At 40.3% G+C, this 12,677-nt stretch overlaps 1 protein-coding gene across 1 annotated transcript in view; it reads left to right on the plus strand.

The window, feature by feature from the left end:
- The window catches only part of LOC133346344 (coiled-coil domain-containing protein 33-like), a 97,183-nt gene extending 85,708 nt beyond the window's left edge, over positions 1-11,475 (plus strand). Inside the window, 6 exon segments of the mRNA XM_061557840.1 lie at positions 47-178; positions 3,197-3,278; positions 4,859-4,977; positions 6,389-6,475; positions 7,059-7,175; positions 8,079-11,475. Coding sequence (XP_061413824.1) covers positions 47-178; positions 3,197-3,278; positions 4,859-4,977; positions 6,389-6,475; positions 7,059-7,175; positions 8,079-8,129 — 588 coding nt within the window. The 3' untranslated portion in view covers positions 8,130-11,475.
- The last annotated feature ends 1,202 nt before the right edge of the window (positions 11,476-12,677 follow it).

A 12,677-nucleotide genomic window follows, 5' to 3' on the forward strand; every position in this document is an offset into this window, starting at 1 on the left:
CACTGGTAAAGGAGATGTCTCATAGTGTGTGCCTTGTGTTTCGCAGAAAGCCGATCGGGAGAAGGAGCTGGTTCGGTTGCAGCAGGCTCACCGGCAGCAGCAGGCGGTGCTGCTGCGCTACCAGGAGAGGGCGGCACGGCCGGCACGGCTGGAGGACACGGTGCGGCAACAGGAAAAGGTGATTTCGCCGCAGACTTCGAGACGTCTCGCTTCCACTGACGTTATCGCGCGCGCTGTAAACAAAACGGATTGTCTCGCCTGGCGATCGGGTCGTATTGAGTCACGCCAATGACTTGGACTCGTGTAGGAGTAAACTCCTACTCGTGTAGGAGTAAACTCCTACTCGTGTAGGAGTAATCTCCAAGCCAAACGAGGCCATAAGGAAACTGGAGCCCTGTGTGAGTCATGTTACATTGGTCATTGTAAGACTTATCAATGCGTAGATAGTTTATAACATGAGTGGGTGTTTTATATTTTCAATCATGCGTTAGACCACTGAAACTAAAGGTTTACTTTCCCAAGATACTTGGACCACAGAGGCAATAAAAAAAAAGTTGGCCTGAGCTATTGTGACCCCCACAAACTATTGGCCAATATCAAAACATGAGTACGATTTCGAAGGTCATAGAACTGCCTTTGTCTGAAGCAGTTACTTCCCCACGTTTCTGCGACGGGCAGATTCAGCCCGTTGCAGTCGGCGTACCGGAAGTTCCACAGCACTGAGATGACTCTACTAAAGATCACTGATGCACTCTATAAGATCATGGACTTGTTTCACACCATACGTAGCCAACCCGTGCCAATTGCTTCGAAACAAATGAGTTGAGTTGTCAACCTATATTTAAAAGTGCATAGCTCCATTGGCATCCTAATACCGGAGGGAAGAGCGTTCCAGACGGCCGCAGAAACGCATCTGAAAGCGCGCGAGGCAGCAACTGTCTTTGCAGAAAGGGTTGGTAGATCTGGAGATTATGCCCTCTGGGTTAGCTTAGGCATATTTCAGTCTTTAAGAGATGCATTCCAATATTTTAATGCCACATTAAGGTGCACATAAAGGAGGAGTAAAACTTTACGATGTGGGAAAAGTTTAACACGTAGGCTTTCGAGACCAATATCATCCATAATATGGATTTTTTGGGTTAGATCCCGTAAATATAAATGTGTCGTTAAACCCATCGCCACCCGACACAGACAATTTGTAAGGATTGACATGTAAACAGAACGTGGCCAATTCGTCACTAGTACAGCACACCGGTGTGTTGGAGAGCCAAGCCACAACATTTACAGTCTGAGTACGACGTTTTTTTACTGTTGTAATAATGTTGCATAGAGGCTGTGAGAAGTTACCCCATATACATGCATATGAAGACTTTTATATAGCCTTGTACTGTGCTATGTTCATGAAATATATGGGAAGGTAATATTGCGTGACAAGCGGTAATATAAGCACAAGCACACCGATTGCTCTCTGTAAATCACCTTTTGCGTGCATTATTCTTATAGGCATCTCTTAATGTCTACTGAATGCAATGAACTGAATGTGATAAACTCTGATTACAGTACTTATATAGTCATTTAACGTAATGGGGGGCGGGGGGTGTTTTCATAAATATATGCTTTCTATTTTATTTCTACAAGTTTTTACGACGCATGGCACAAATTCCGACAGCATACTGACCGAGGTTGCAGCGAGTAGCCACCGCAATTACGTAGCCTCTATCATTGGAATTTCACAAAGTTGCTCGTAGGTGATTCCATTGATGACTGGAAGACAGGTATCGTGATGTCAACCACCAGTGCTGGGTGTCCACTAGTTCTTCTGGGGACTTAGAGACCACATGCGCGTCTCTGATGGAGAAGAGACACTCCATCACATTTGTGTTATACTGGTAGGAACCCACTGGTTCCACCAGCCCACAGGGGATTATTGTGTCCGTCCGTCGTGCAGGGAGGGGCTGGGTGGGGAGAGAGGGGCTGGGTGGGGAGGGGAGGGTGGGGAGGGGCTGGGTGGGGAGGGTGGGGAGGGGCTGGTTGGGGAGGGTGGGGAGGGGCTGGGTGGGGAGGGTGGGGCTGGGTGGGGGGTGGGAGGAGTGGGGCTGGGTGTGGAGGGGCTGGTCACCCTGTGGTGCCCTTATAAAACTCAACGTTTAACCTACTCACGCCGGCTTGTGCCCGCCCTCACAGTCGGGCATATTTGCGGAATACACCACGCCGCCGTTGACCCTGGCCATTGACTGAGCAACCCAACGTTCCTACCAGCTCCCTCCGCAGGAATGCGTTTTACTTGAACTATCTGCACACATTCCCTGAAACCCGATGCAAAATGTGTTGTTTCCTTAAATTGGTGCCATGAGTTGCCACTGCTCTACCTCATTGCTTAACTTAAGCATGACTTTTTTTATATTTTATTTATTTGAGATTGCTTCGTACTTTTATTTTATATTTGGGAGTAATGTAGTGGACCTCATGTTATGTATAGGTCTCTTCAAGAATGTAGCTTTTTTAAAGGAGGAAGTTTACGCTTTCAATACCAATTTAATGATGAAGATGAGAAACCAATCCTTTACAAGCGGTGAAGTGTAATAATTTAATTGCAGTTCGTTTTAGGCATTTAAAAGTTTAAATGTATATACTCTCATGGACAGTTGTTTATGCCTAATCTGTATTCTAAAAACGATGGTATTTAATAGATAAATAGATTTAATTTATTTCAGCAGGAAGGGCTCAATGAGCGAAATTAAACTTTTTTTTTACCAGATAAGGCCTACTGAGTTAATTACATCTTTTTCAGAAGCAACCTGGCCACAACTGATAGCTCAACGAAGTGGCTTATCATGTTAATTTTTTTTATCAGCTGGGATCTTAGTTCATAATACCATGCACAGTCTATCGTGGTGATGTGTAATTTAAAGTTACTTACCAGGCTTCAAACTTCGTTGTATTTGATAAAGGCTATACATTGACATTACGATTACTCGTTATGTAAGTTGTATCTATTGCGTGCTGTTAAAATAAAGTATTTCCGTGAATGCTTTAGAAAACTAATGATTATTTGTATTAACTAACATTTCAGGTAAGCTGGAAATATTGGTAACTGTGGCCCATGACCGTTCATAATGTTTTAGCAAAGTTAATTAATAATTGAATTTCACGTGCATTAATCATGAAGTGACGGTCCTTACCATCATCCCCATAGGTGATAGAAAAAATGGAAAAATTGCTGGAAAGAAGCGTCGCATCAAATGCAAATGGAAAAACTGAAAACAAATCACATAAAGGTAATGTTGTATTTTTTACGTAATTCTATTTTCCTCTCAGTATTGTGCGATTGTTGTCATTTTGCAATAGAGGGATTGTAATTTTTGAAAGCAAGGTAAGTACATTACGGTGGTTAATTCGAGAAGACATACATGTAGTAATCGTGTAAAAAAAACTAAGCTAAACTATTGTTCACTTTATCAAGCAAAGACCCATTGAGCTATACAGCTCTTTTTCAGAAGCGACCTGGCCACAAATGATAGCTCAGTGATGTGGCTTATCATGTGGAAATGACTAGCAGCCGAATACTCTCAAGAACATGTGTGGCCAGATAGTTGAGTTGGCACTGCTAAGATCCTGAAGTCGAATCTAAGTTTCGGCCACGTGTGATTACACCGGCTTCTCAAGTGTCGTGAGTTAACGGTCTCCACCCATTACTTTGCAAGAGCTCCAGATTAATATTTCAAGGTCTCTATGTACAGTGAGGGAAAAAAGTATTTGATCCCCTGCTGATTTTGTACGTTTGCCCGCTGACAAAGAAATGATCAGTCTATAATTTGAATGGTAGGTTTCTTTGAACAGTGAGAGACAGAATAACAACAACAAAATCCAGAAAAACGCATGTCAAAAATGTTATAAATTGATTGGTTTTGCCACCAAGTAATAAGTCATGTTTTGCAGAGGGGTCAAATACTTTTTTCCCTCAATTAAAATGCAAATCAATTTATACAATTTTTGACATGCGTTTTTCTGGATTTTGTTGTTATTCTCTGTCTCTCACTGTTCAAATAAACCTACCATTAAAATTATAGACTGATCATTTCTTTGTCAGTGGGCAAACGTACAAAATCAGCAGGGGATCAAATACTTTTTTCCCTCACTGTATGTATGTTGTTGAACTTCTTTCGCAACCGTACGTAGCCAACCGTGCTGATCGGAGTGGAGTAAAATTGCGAAAGAGACACAAAATACAACGAGAAGTCTTACAGCTTTTGGAGCCGGAGACCTGTGTTTTATTCCTCACCATGGCTAACATCGGTGCCGAGTGAAATGTGAATCACGCAAAACAATGCTTGTATTGTGAGCTGAAGAATTGATATCAATCAGTGATTTGATGCATCGTTCCACCCCGAATATGAATATATATGCAAATGTGTCTCTGCTTTAAACATTTCATCCCGATTGAATCCATGATTGGGCATCATTCAGAAGCCCCACTCTGGTACAGGGCTCCTACAGCCACCGGTGCTGCTGATGAAAAAACTCGGCTCACAATCCAAACATCGTGAGTGTAATCTCAGATGGGGAGGTGTGGGTCACGACTTCCTCCAATCACATATCTGGATTTGAAGATACTGGTCCCCACCACAGGAAATATTAAACTTATATCAATAGCACCATCTCATGTATGTACATATGTTGAACTTCCTTCGCACCGTACGTAGCCAACCGTGCTCATCAGAAGTGCATGATGTCGATCAGACAAGTGGAGTACAAATTGCGAAAGAAACACGAAATATTAATTTAGAAAATTAGGTGTTTTTGTACGTAAAAAGCCACGTTGTATTCATGCTTTACGCGAAATTATGACGTCCGCCAGGTAATGAGAGTGAGCGCACCGCCAGGGACATGCAGCTGGTGCTTTTGGTGGAAAATGCTCGCCTGCGGCATGAACTTGAGATGATTCGGACAGCTGATGTCATCCCCACCATTCACATGGTAATGATGCCTACGGTATATGGTTGATCTGAGCATTTCCTGCCTAATGCTGTTATTGACCAACACTTATCTCTTTCGATTTAAAGCTTTCGTGACTGCAGGGATTCATCTTCTTGGTTCTTTCGGTAAAGTCACGTAGAAGGGAAGTAATAAAAAATAAAATAAAATAAAAAAACATAATAAAATAAAATAATTCTCACGACGAATGCTTCTTCACCTGAGGACGGCTGCTTGCGTTGTGGCCGAAACGTCGTGAGAATTATTTTATTTTATTATGTTTTATTTTTATTTTTTTATTACTTCCCTTCTACGTGACTTTACCGAAAGAACCAAGAAGACTTATCTCTTTATTACTTCCACCTGTACTTAAGTTTTTTTTCTGGTGCCTCTTGCTCTCGTATCTGGACTATTTTTTGTATTCCTCGTTTGTTAGTTGCACTCGTTAATATTGCACTCGTTCTGTGCAATATTGATGTTTTTCTCTCTTGTTTTTCTTGCTGCTATGCTCATGCACCCTCGTAAAGTAGCCAGGAAACCAGCTAAACGGAAGCATCTGTGCAACAAATAAAATAAACTTGAACTGTAAATATTGGTCTCCGATGTGTTTTAGAGTCGTACAGCACATTTTCGGTATTTTGTCCGACGTTTCTGTCCGCATCACTGGGAGCTCCTTTGGCTTCCAGCACGTGGAGAAAAAGGCCGGACATCGTGCTGAACAACAGGTCATACAATTCGAAAACACAACAGAGAGCTACTTGAAGCAACTGAGAAAACCGACTCTCTATTTTGTTTTAAAAATTCCCGCTGTGCGTTTTATACATTGTAATCATTTATTTAATGCTTCATATGCCACATTTTTATTAATGTGTTTTAAAGGTTGTTTGATAGGTTCTCTTTGCTAATAGAGTTTTTCCCCTTTTTTCTGGCAACAAAACTGACTCCTTTTGCAAGGAATCATGTTTACATTAACCACAATACTTGCAGTCAAATGCAAACAAAAAACAATTCTCTGATAATTTATGCATTGTCTTTGAAACTGATTGGTTGGTACTTGCAAAGGAGGTCCCATGATGTAGCTGTTTCACCCCGAACTCTCATTACTCTGGTAGTGCGTTGTCTTTGAACTGTGCGCCTTTTGGCGTCATCTGGTCGAACACCATATGAGACTAGGCTCTAAAGAAAGCTGTCTTTGGTGTGGACCAATCAGTTTCAAAGACAATGCATAAATTGTCAGAGTATTGTTTTTTTTGTTTGCATTTGACTGCAAGTATTGTGGTTAATGTAAGCATGATTCCTTGCAAAAAGGTGTCAGTTTTTCTTGCCAGAAAAAAAAGGGGAAAAACCCTATTAGTATATTTTGGTACTGGCAAAGGTGGTCCCATGATGAAGGTTCTCTTTGGTTTCATATTAGGTGGAGCCCTTTCATGACCAGGAGAAATTGGGTCTTCTTGCTCGACTGGAGAGAGCAGAAGGTCGCACACACTCTCTGGAGGAACAGGTATGATCGAGCTACTTTGGACACGTGATAAGAACGACATATATTGATTTAAAGGCCCTTTACAGCATCAATTTACCCACTGCCCAGGTACCATATTCAAACTGTTTGAGCAATCTTTATTGTCCCTGACTCACAGGATATTTAAAATTTTAGTGCCTTTTTATGGGTTGATTCATGCATCATTAGATTAGGGTACTTCAATGGAGTCCTACTTTTTAAGTTGATGGTTGATAACCATTGATATTAGAAAGTAAATTTGCACCACTGACTCATTGCCACTTTTGCTGAAGATCATTGCCCCATACTTCCTGAAAGAGGCAGATACTTTTTTTGGTGCATTAATCCACAACTTGATGTGTGTGGCACAGCATTCATCATACGACAAAAGTCAGCACATTTTGCCATTGCTATGCAGCCTGGACATCTGTAAAAAGAACAGCTTCATAGCTCATCGAATTCCTCCAGTCTGAATACAGATTCGTATTCTGAGTCACATGTTCACTCACCGTGGCGCTCATCATAAATATTGAACAAATGATCAGGTTGAACGATCGTGACTTCTCTACATTTTTGCCATAATTAGATTCAGGAAAATGCGAGAAGATGGGGCCAAGAGAAGCAGGACCTGTTGGACCGACTGACGGAACGGCAGCATGGTTTCACCAGAACGTCTACGCTCATCTTTGATGACGCGTCACCAGTAAGATGGCAAAGCCAGTCAATTAATTCCTTTGCATGAAATGCCTATAGATAACGTTGCGATGTTAACAAACAGTGTAGCCTGATTTTGGACGTACATCGCTTAAGTTATTGAACGTTTCGATTTAAAGCTTTCGTGACTGCAGGGATTCATCTTCTTGGTTCTTTCGGTAAAGTCACGTAGAAGGGAAGTAATAAAATAATAAAAATAAAACATAATAAAATAAAATAATTCTCACGACGTTTCGGCTACAACGCAAGCAGCCGTCTTCATTCTTCACTGAAGACGGCTGCTTGTGTTGTAGCCGAAACGTCGTGAGAATTATTTTATTTTATTATGTTTTATTTTTCTTATTTTATTATTTCCCTTCTACGTGACTTTACCGAAAGAACCAAGAAGATTATTGAACGTTAAAACAACTGTCCAACTAAGGCTGAAAGCATTAGTGTGCATTAGCTCCGTCCATCTGTTCGTCCTTGACCTGGGAGAGAGAGAGAGGGCATGATAGCTCAAGTAAAACATCTATTATTGACGAACCTCCACTATAGAGCGCAGCTTGCGACATACCCTATTGAACACTGGATAAATGTATCAAAAGGTTGCTCAAAGCTTGGAGGTGTACACCAGACCCAAATGGACTATTTGCGAATATGCAAATGTTTTTTGCCCTGACAGCCACAGCTTATTAAACACTTCCGCAGACTAACACATGTTGGAAAGCGTTTTGTAATTCATGCATTGCGTGGTTGTTCTTACTTATTGTTTGAATGGGAAACTAACCGTAGACTTCACAGTGATTCAGTTGGCTTGGTCCTCTATTTATTTGTATATAGCATATATATTTAAATATTTTTATTAGTTCTACTTATCTATAATAAATGTTACGTGAATATTCTGTTTCAGAGTGACATCATGGAGTCTCCAAGGAGGCATGGACAGTTGGATCCATTGTAATGGTCAATTAATGTTTTCAGAACATCGAGGTAGCTTATATATATTTTTTTCATTTTATTTACAGTGGAGAAATGCATTTGAAGGAAAAATGCGTACTAAATCAATTATGGAGTTTACATCAATACAATTTTTTTTATTAGCATTGGAAATATTTCAATTGTTTAAATGTCCTCTTATTGCACATTGCACACATTCTATTTATCAATATAGTTTGTTTATTTTTTATTCTGAAAAATTAAAATGTGGTTATTAGAAATGTATTACTATTACTGTACTAATTTAGTCTGCGATGTACACAGTGATTCATTTATAGATACCCCTACTGGTTTCTAACAACCCTCTCGCTTGCCTATTAACTCAGCAGGTGACTGAATATTGTCAAAGTGATGGCTTCATATTTTACACGGGCGAGAGTTAAAATAATTAGAAGTGGAGTGAGATTGGTGGGAAACATGTGGAGGCTTTGAAATCATATTGAGCTTTCTCTGTTATTTATCCCTACATTAGTATTGCTTTATTGCCTTTTCTGTATGCTGGGTCACCCTGCATATCTCATTATAACTGCAACCTTGAAATTGTATGATGATGAGTTTAAGCCCTGACCAGGGTCACCTTAGCCCCATCGCCCTTCTTTGGATTAGTGATGAGCAAAAAAGAATCAACGTTTATTCAGGTCGCTCCTCTGCTGTTCTATTGAAATATTTGTGCCCACTATAAGAACGTGTCATTTCCACCATCAAATCAAGACCACCAGAGGAGATGGCCACCGTCCAACACTTGTTCACGTTGGGAATTTTGAAAGTTCTTAATTTGATATTCCAACTCAATAATGATATGAAATGTATGTATAATGCTATATTTTATATATCCATGATTATGTATTTAATATTATTTGGAACAAAACAAATATATGTACTGTATTTACTATCAAATGCTCTGTGTAAAAATACTGCATTTGGCTGACAAGAGTTAGCCATGCGTGGGTAGATTTGTTGATTAAAAAGTTTACAACTGCTTTTAGAATAACGTCATCGTGTATTATAATTGTCTTATTATAATTGCAACATTACAACTACATCGAACAACGCGCCAGTTGTACTACATTGACACTGATGATAATGTGTTGGCTTCTCAGTGAAATTGCAGTGCAGTCAATGTAACTGAGGAGTTGTAATTAGTTGCATTTTTACTGTGGTCTTCTGAATTGCAAAATGTTTTAATAATCTAACATTTAGGAATGTTGCTATAACTCCAACTTGAATGCATCCGATTAATGACGCGTCGATCATTTTGATAGGCTTCACAGTCTTGAGTTAAAATGTTAGAATCTTCACTTCGACATTCAATACACAGGTGCGATGAGATGGTTAATATGAAAGTGATCAACATATTTTTTACATATCCCATATAAAATGTAGTCCTGTCTAGTATTGTATAACATGGCTCATAACATGACTCCTAAAGTTATAGAATTTTCACTCCGAGATCCTTACTCATTTGTCAAGATCCACTGGGGGGAATTTTAGAGCAATGGTTTGCTGGCAATCGTCACCGTAAATAATTGGTGCAGCTTGTGGCAAAGATTTAGGGTTCGAATCTGGCAGGCTGCCCTGTTAATACTGCGGGTGTATTGACCATAACATGCCATCTGCTAAATATTGGATGTTATAGATCCCTTAATGTCATTCTAAAAGAGTAGGACTTTGTGTGCAGACGTCGTGGTCCAACTTAGACAAATTATAACACTTTCCTTCAAAATGCTCAATTGGGATTGCACATAGCAACATCGCCCCTATTTCAAAACTACTGCAGACAATTTTTCGCACCTCCGATTAGCACGGTTGGCTACGTATGGTGCAAACGAAGTTCAAAGTACATACATACATGAAACAGCACTTTCGGATAGCCTTGCGCTACAAGAATGACGTGAATGCCAAACCTACTCATGATTTATTTAAATGATTGGCACCAGCATTTTTACATTGTAAAAAAATAGAATTTCCCCAAATATGAACAAGTCCCAAGTGGGCCATTCGGACAGCAGCTTCCAATCAGATCACATAGAAAGATCATGATTGATGTCAATCTGCGTACGTAAAAATGATGGCATCAGGTCACTGCATGAGTAGGCCATGATGGTTATTATTTTTATTATTATATTTTACCCATGATAATCTCACTGTGTCTCAGCAGTGATTTTCAAAATGGTCTTGTCAAGTTTTTGCAGTTGGGGCTGGTGATTGCGATGTATATTCCAATTGAGTAATTCGCAGGTAATTTTTCAAATTTGGAAAATGCGGACCATGATGCCTGCACACAATGGCTTACTCTTGTGAATGACTGAACGGGATCTTTCGTGTCTATTGCGCAGTAGATGTATGGTTTGGTGGTGTGATGTGATGGTATAGTGAGATGGTCTGATGATGTGGTGTGGTGAGAGGGTATGATGATGTGATGGTATAGTGAGATGGTCTGATGATGTGGTGTTGTGAGAGGGTATGATGATGTGATGGTATAGTGAGATGGTCTGATGATGTGGTGTTGTGAGAGGGCATGATGATGTGATGGTATAGTGAGATGGTCTGATGATGTGGTGTTGTGAGAGGGTATGATGATGTGATGGTATAGTGAGATGGTCTGATGATGTGGTGTTGTGAGAGGGTATGATGATGTGATGGCCCTTAATATTCATGTCATTTATAACGCGCATAATATTTCACAGACCTATATCACCATGACTGAGGCTGTGACTTAAGTTTCGCTTCAGAGCACATGTCGAGTAAATGCCGTGAATGTGCAGTGGGATGGCGTTCTGGATGGAGGAGACTGCCACGGGAGAAAGGACGCCTGGCATTGGCGATCCTGGTTCTTGGAGTAGGGAGCGGGTTCAGAGTTGAAATGCAGAGATATCTCCCATGAGCTGTAGTACAGGGTCAAGGGAGTGAATGAAGATACTGTGGACAACGGGCAGTATAGGCACGGTGGCAAGAGGCAGGGGATCTCGTGGACGACCCTGCTTGTAATGGGAATCCCGTGGAGGGAGCAGAGGGAGGTGAGGCAATCTATGTATATATGTTGAACTTCTTTCGCACCATACATTGCCCATTGCTCTAATCGGAGGTGCGGGGGAAGGACAACAAACTAAACACAAAAAGCTATTCTAAAGAAATGAGTTTTCAAAATAGATTTCAAAGTGCATAGCTGCAGTGGCTTCCGAATAAAAGTTCCAGACGGCCGCAGAAGTGCTCTGAAAGCGCACGCTATGGAGTGACCGTCTTTTTTTTCGACTTAAAGCTTTCGTGACTGCAGGGATTCATATTCTTGGTTCTTTCGGTAAAGTCACGTAGAAGGGAAATAATAAAATAATAAAAATTAAACAAAATTCTCACGACGTTTCGGCCACAATGCAAGCAGCCGTCCTCAGGTGAAGACCAGGTCTATGGCCGAAACGTCGTGAGAATTATTTTATTATGTTTTATTTTTATTATTTTATTATTTCCCTTCTACGTGACTTTACCGAAAGAACCAAGAAGATGACCGTCTTTTGTTGTAGAATGTTAAAAATACCCCTAGGAGGACCTGTCCAGAGCTCCATCGGGTGGAAGCCTCTTTATCACCTTTTTTTTCTGTCACCTCCACTGGACGTTATGAAAAAGAGCTGCATAGCTCATCGGATTCCTCCAAGGATAAATAAAGATATTGATAAAGATTCTGATTCTCTTTTTTTACGAATGAGTAAAACAATTCACAGTCGGCCTGTTCCTCAAGCAATAACCTTTCTGATGTCACTTTGAGTGCTCATCAGCTGTGTTGTATATATTGTGATTATTTAAAAAACTTATGAATAAAATAATATTACAAATTCGAAAGGTATTAAATGTTTTATTTGTGAGAAAACATGAATGTCATTAAATGTTAAGATAATAAAATGTGTGTTTAAGTGTTATTAAGGATGTGGATGTAGTTAAATAATGATTAAGAATGTGTTGAGTGTAATGAATAATGTTTGTGATTAATCAAGTAATTAATATTAATGTGTATGTAATTAGGAAGCGAGTATGCGTAAAGTTAACACAAATTCTTGTTATTAGTATTAGCTCTCGTCTAGCGGTATGATCAATCGTGATAATATCAATGATTCTCGCTTCATCAATTACGTGCAATTATGTCAGGTCTCAGGAATCAGATCTCACCGCAGGATACAATGATGCATGAGCTAGGGATGAAGCCAGAGCCGGCCCAGCCACTAAGCGACCCTTGCAATTGCAAAGGGCCCCGTGGCCAACAGAGGGCTCCCTAGAGTCACTGCGAGCTAGTGGGTGAAAAAAATCATACATCAAAGGGGCCTCCAACTAAATTTTGCTTAGGGCCCTCAAAGGTCTAGGGCCGGTTCTGGATTAAGCACTCGGAATTGTTTCGTGCACTTTCGATATTGGCGCGCGACTCAAATCTCCACTTATCAGAGTGTTATATCAAAATTCCTTCGCACACCTCTTAGCTTTTCACAACTCTTCGCTTAGTACAGTACGACTTCTCGAAGTCATTTAC

The sequence above is a fragment of the Lethenteron reissneri genome, chromosome 24 (genome assembly GCF_015708825.2).
Source record: "Lethenteron reissneri isolate LAM-NWPU_2019-01 chromosome 24, ASM1570882v1, whole genome shotgun sequence".
NCBI classification, from domain to species: Eukaryota; Metazoa; Chordata; class Hyperoartia; order Petromyzontiformes; family Petromyzontidae; genus Lethenteron; species Lethenteron reissneri.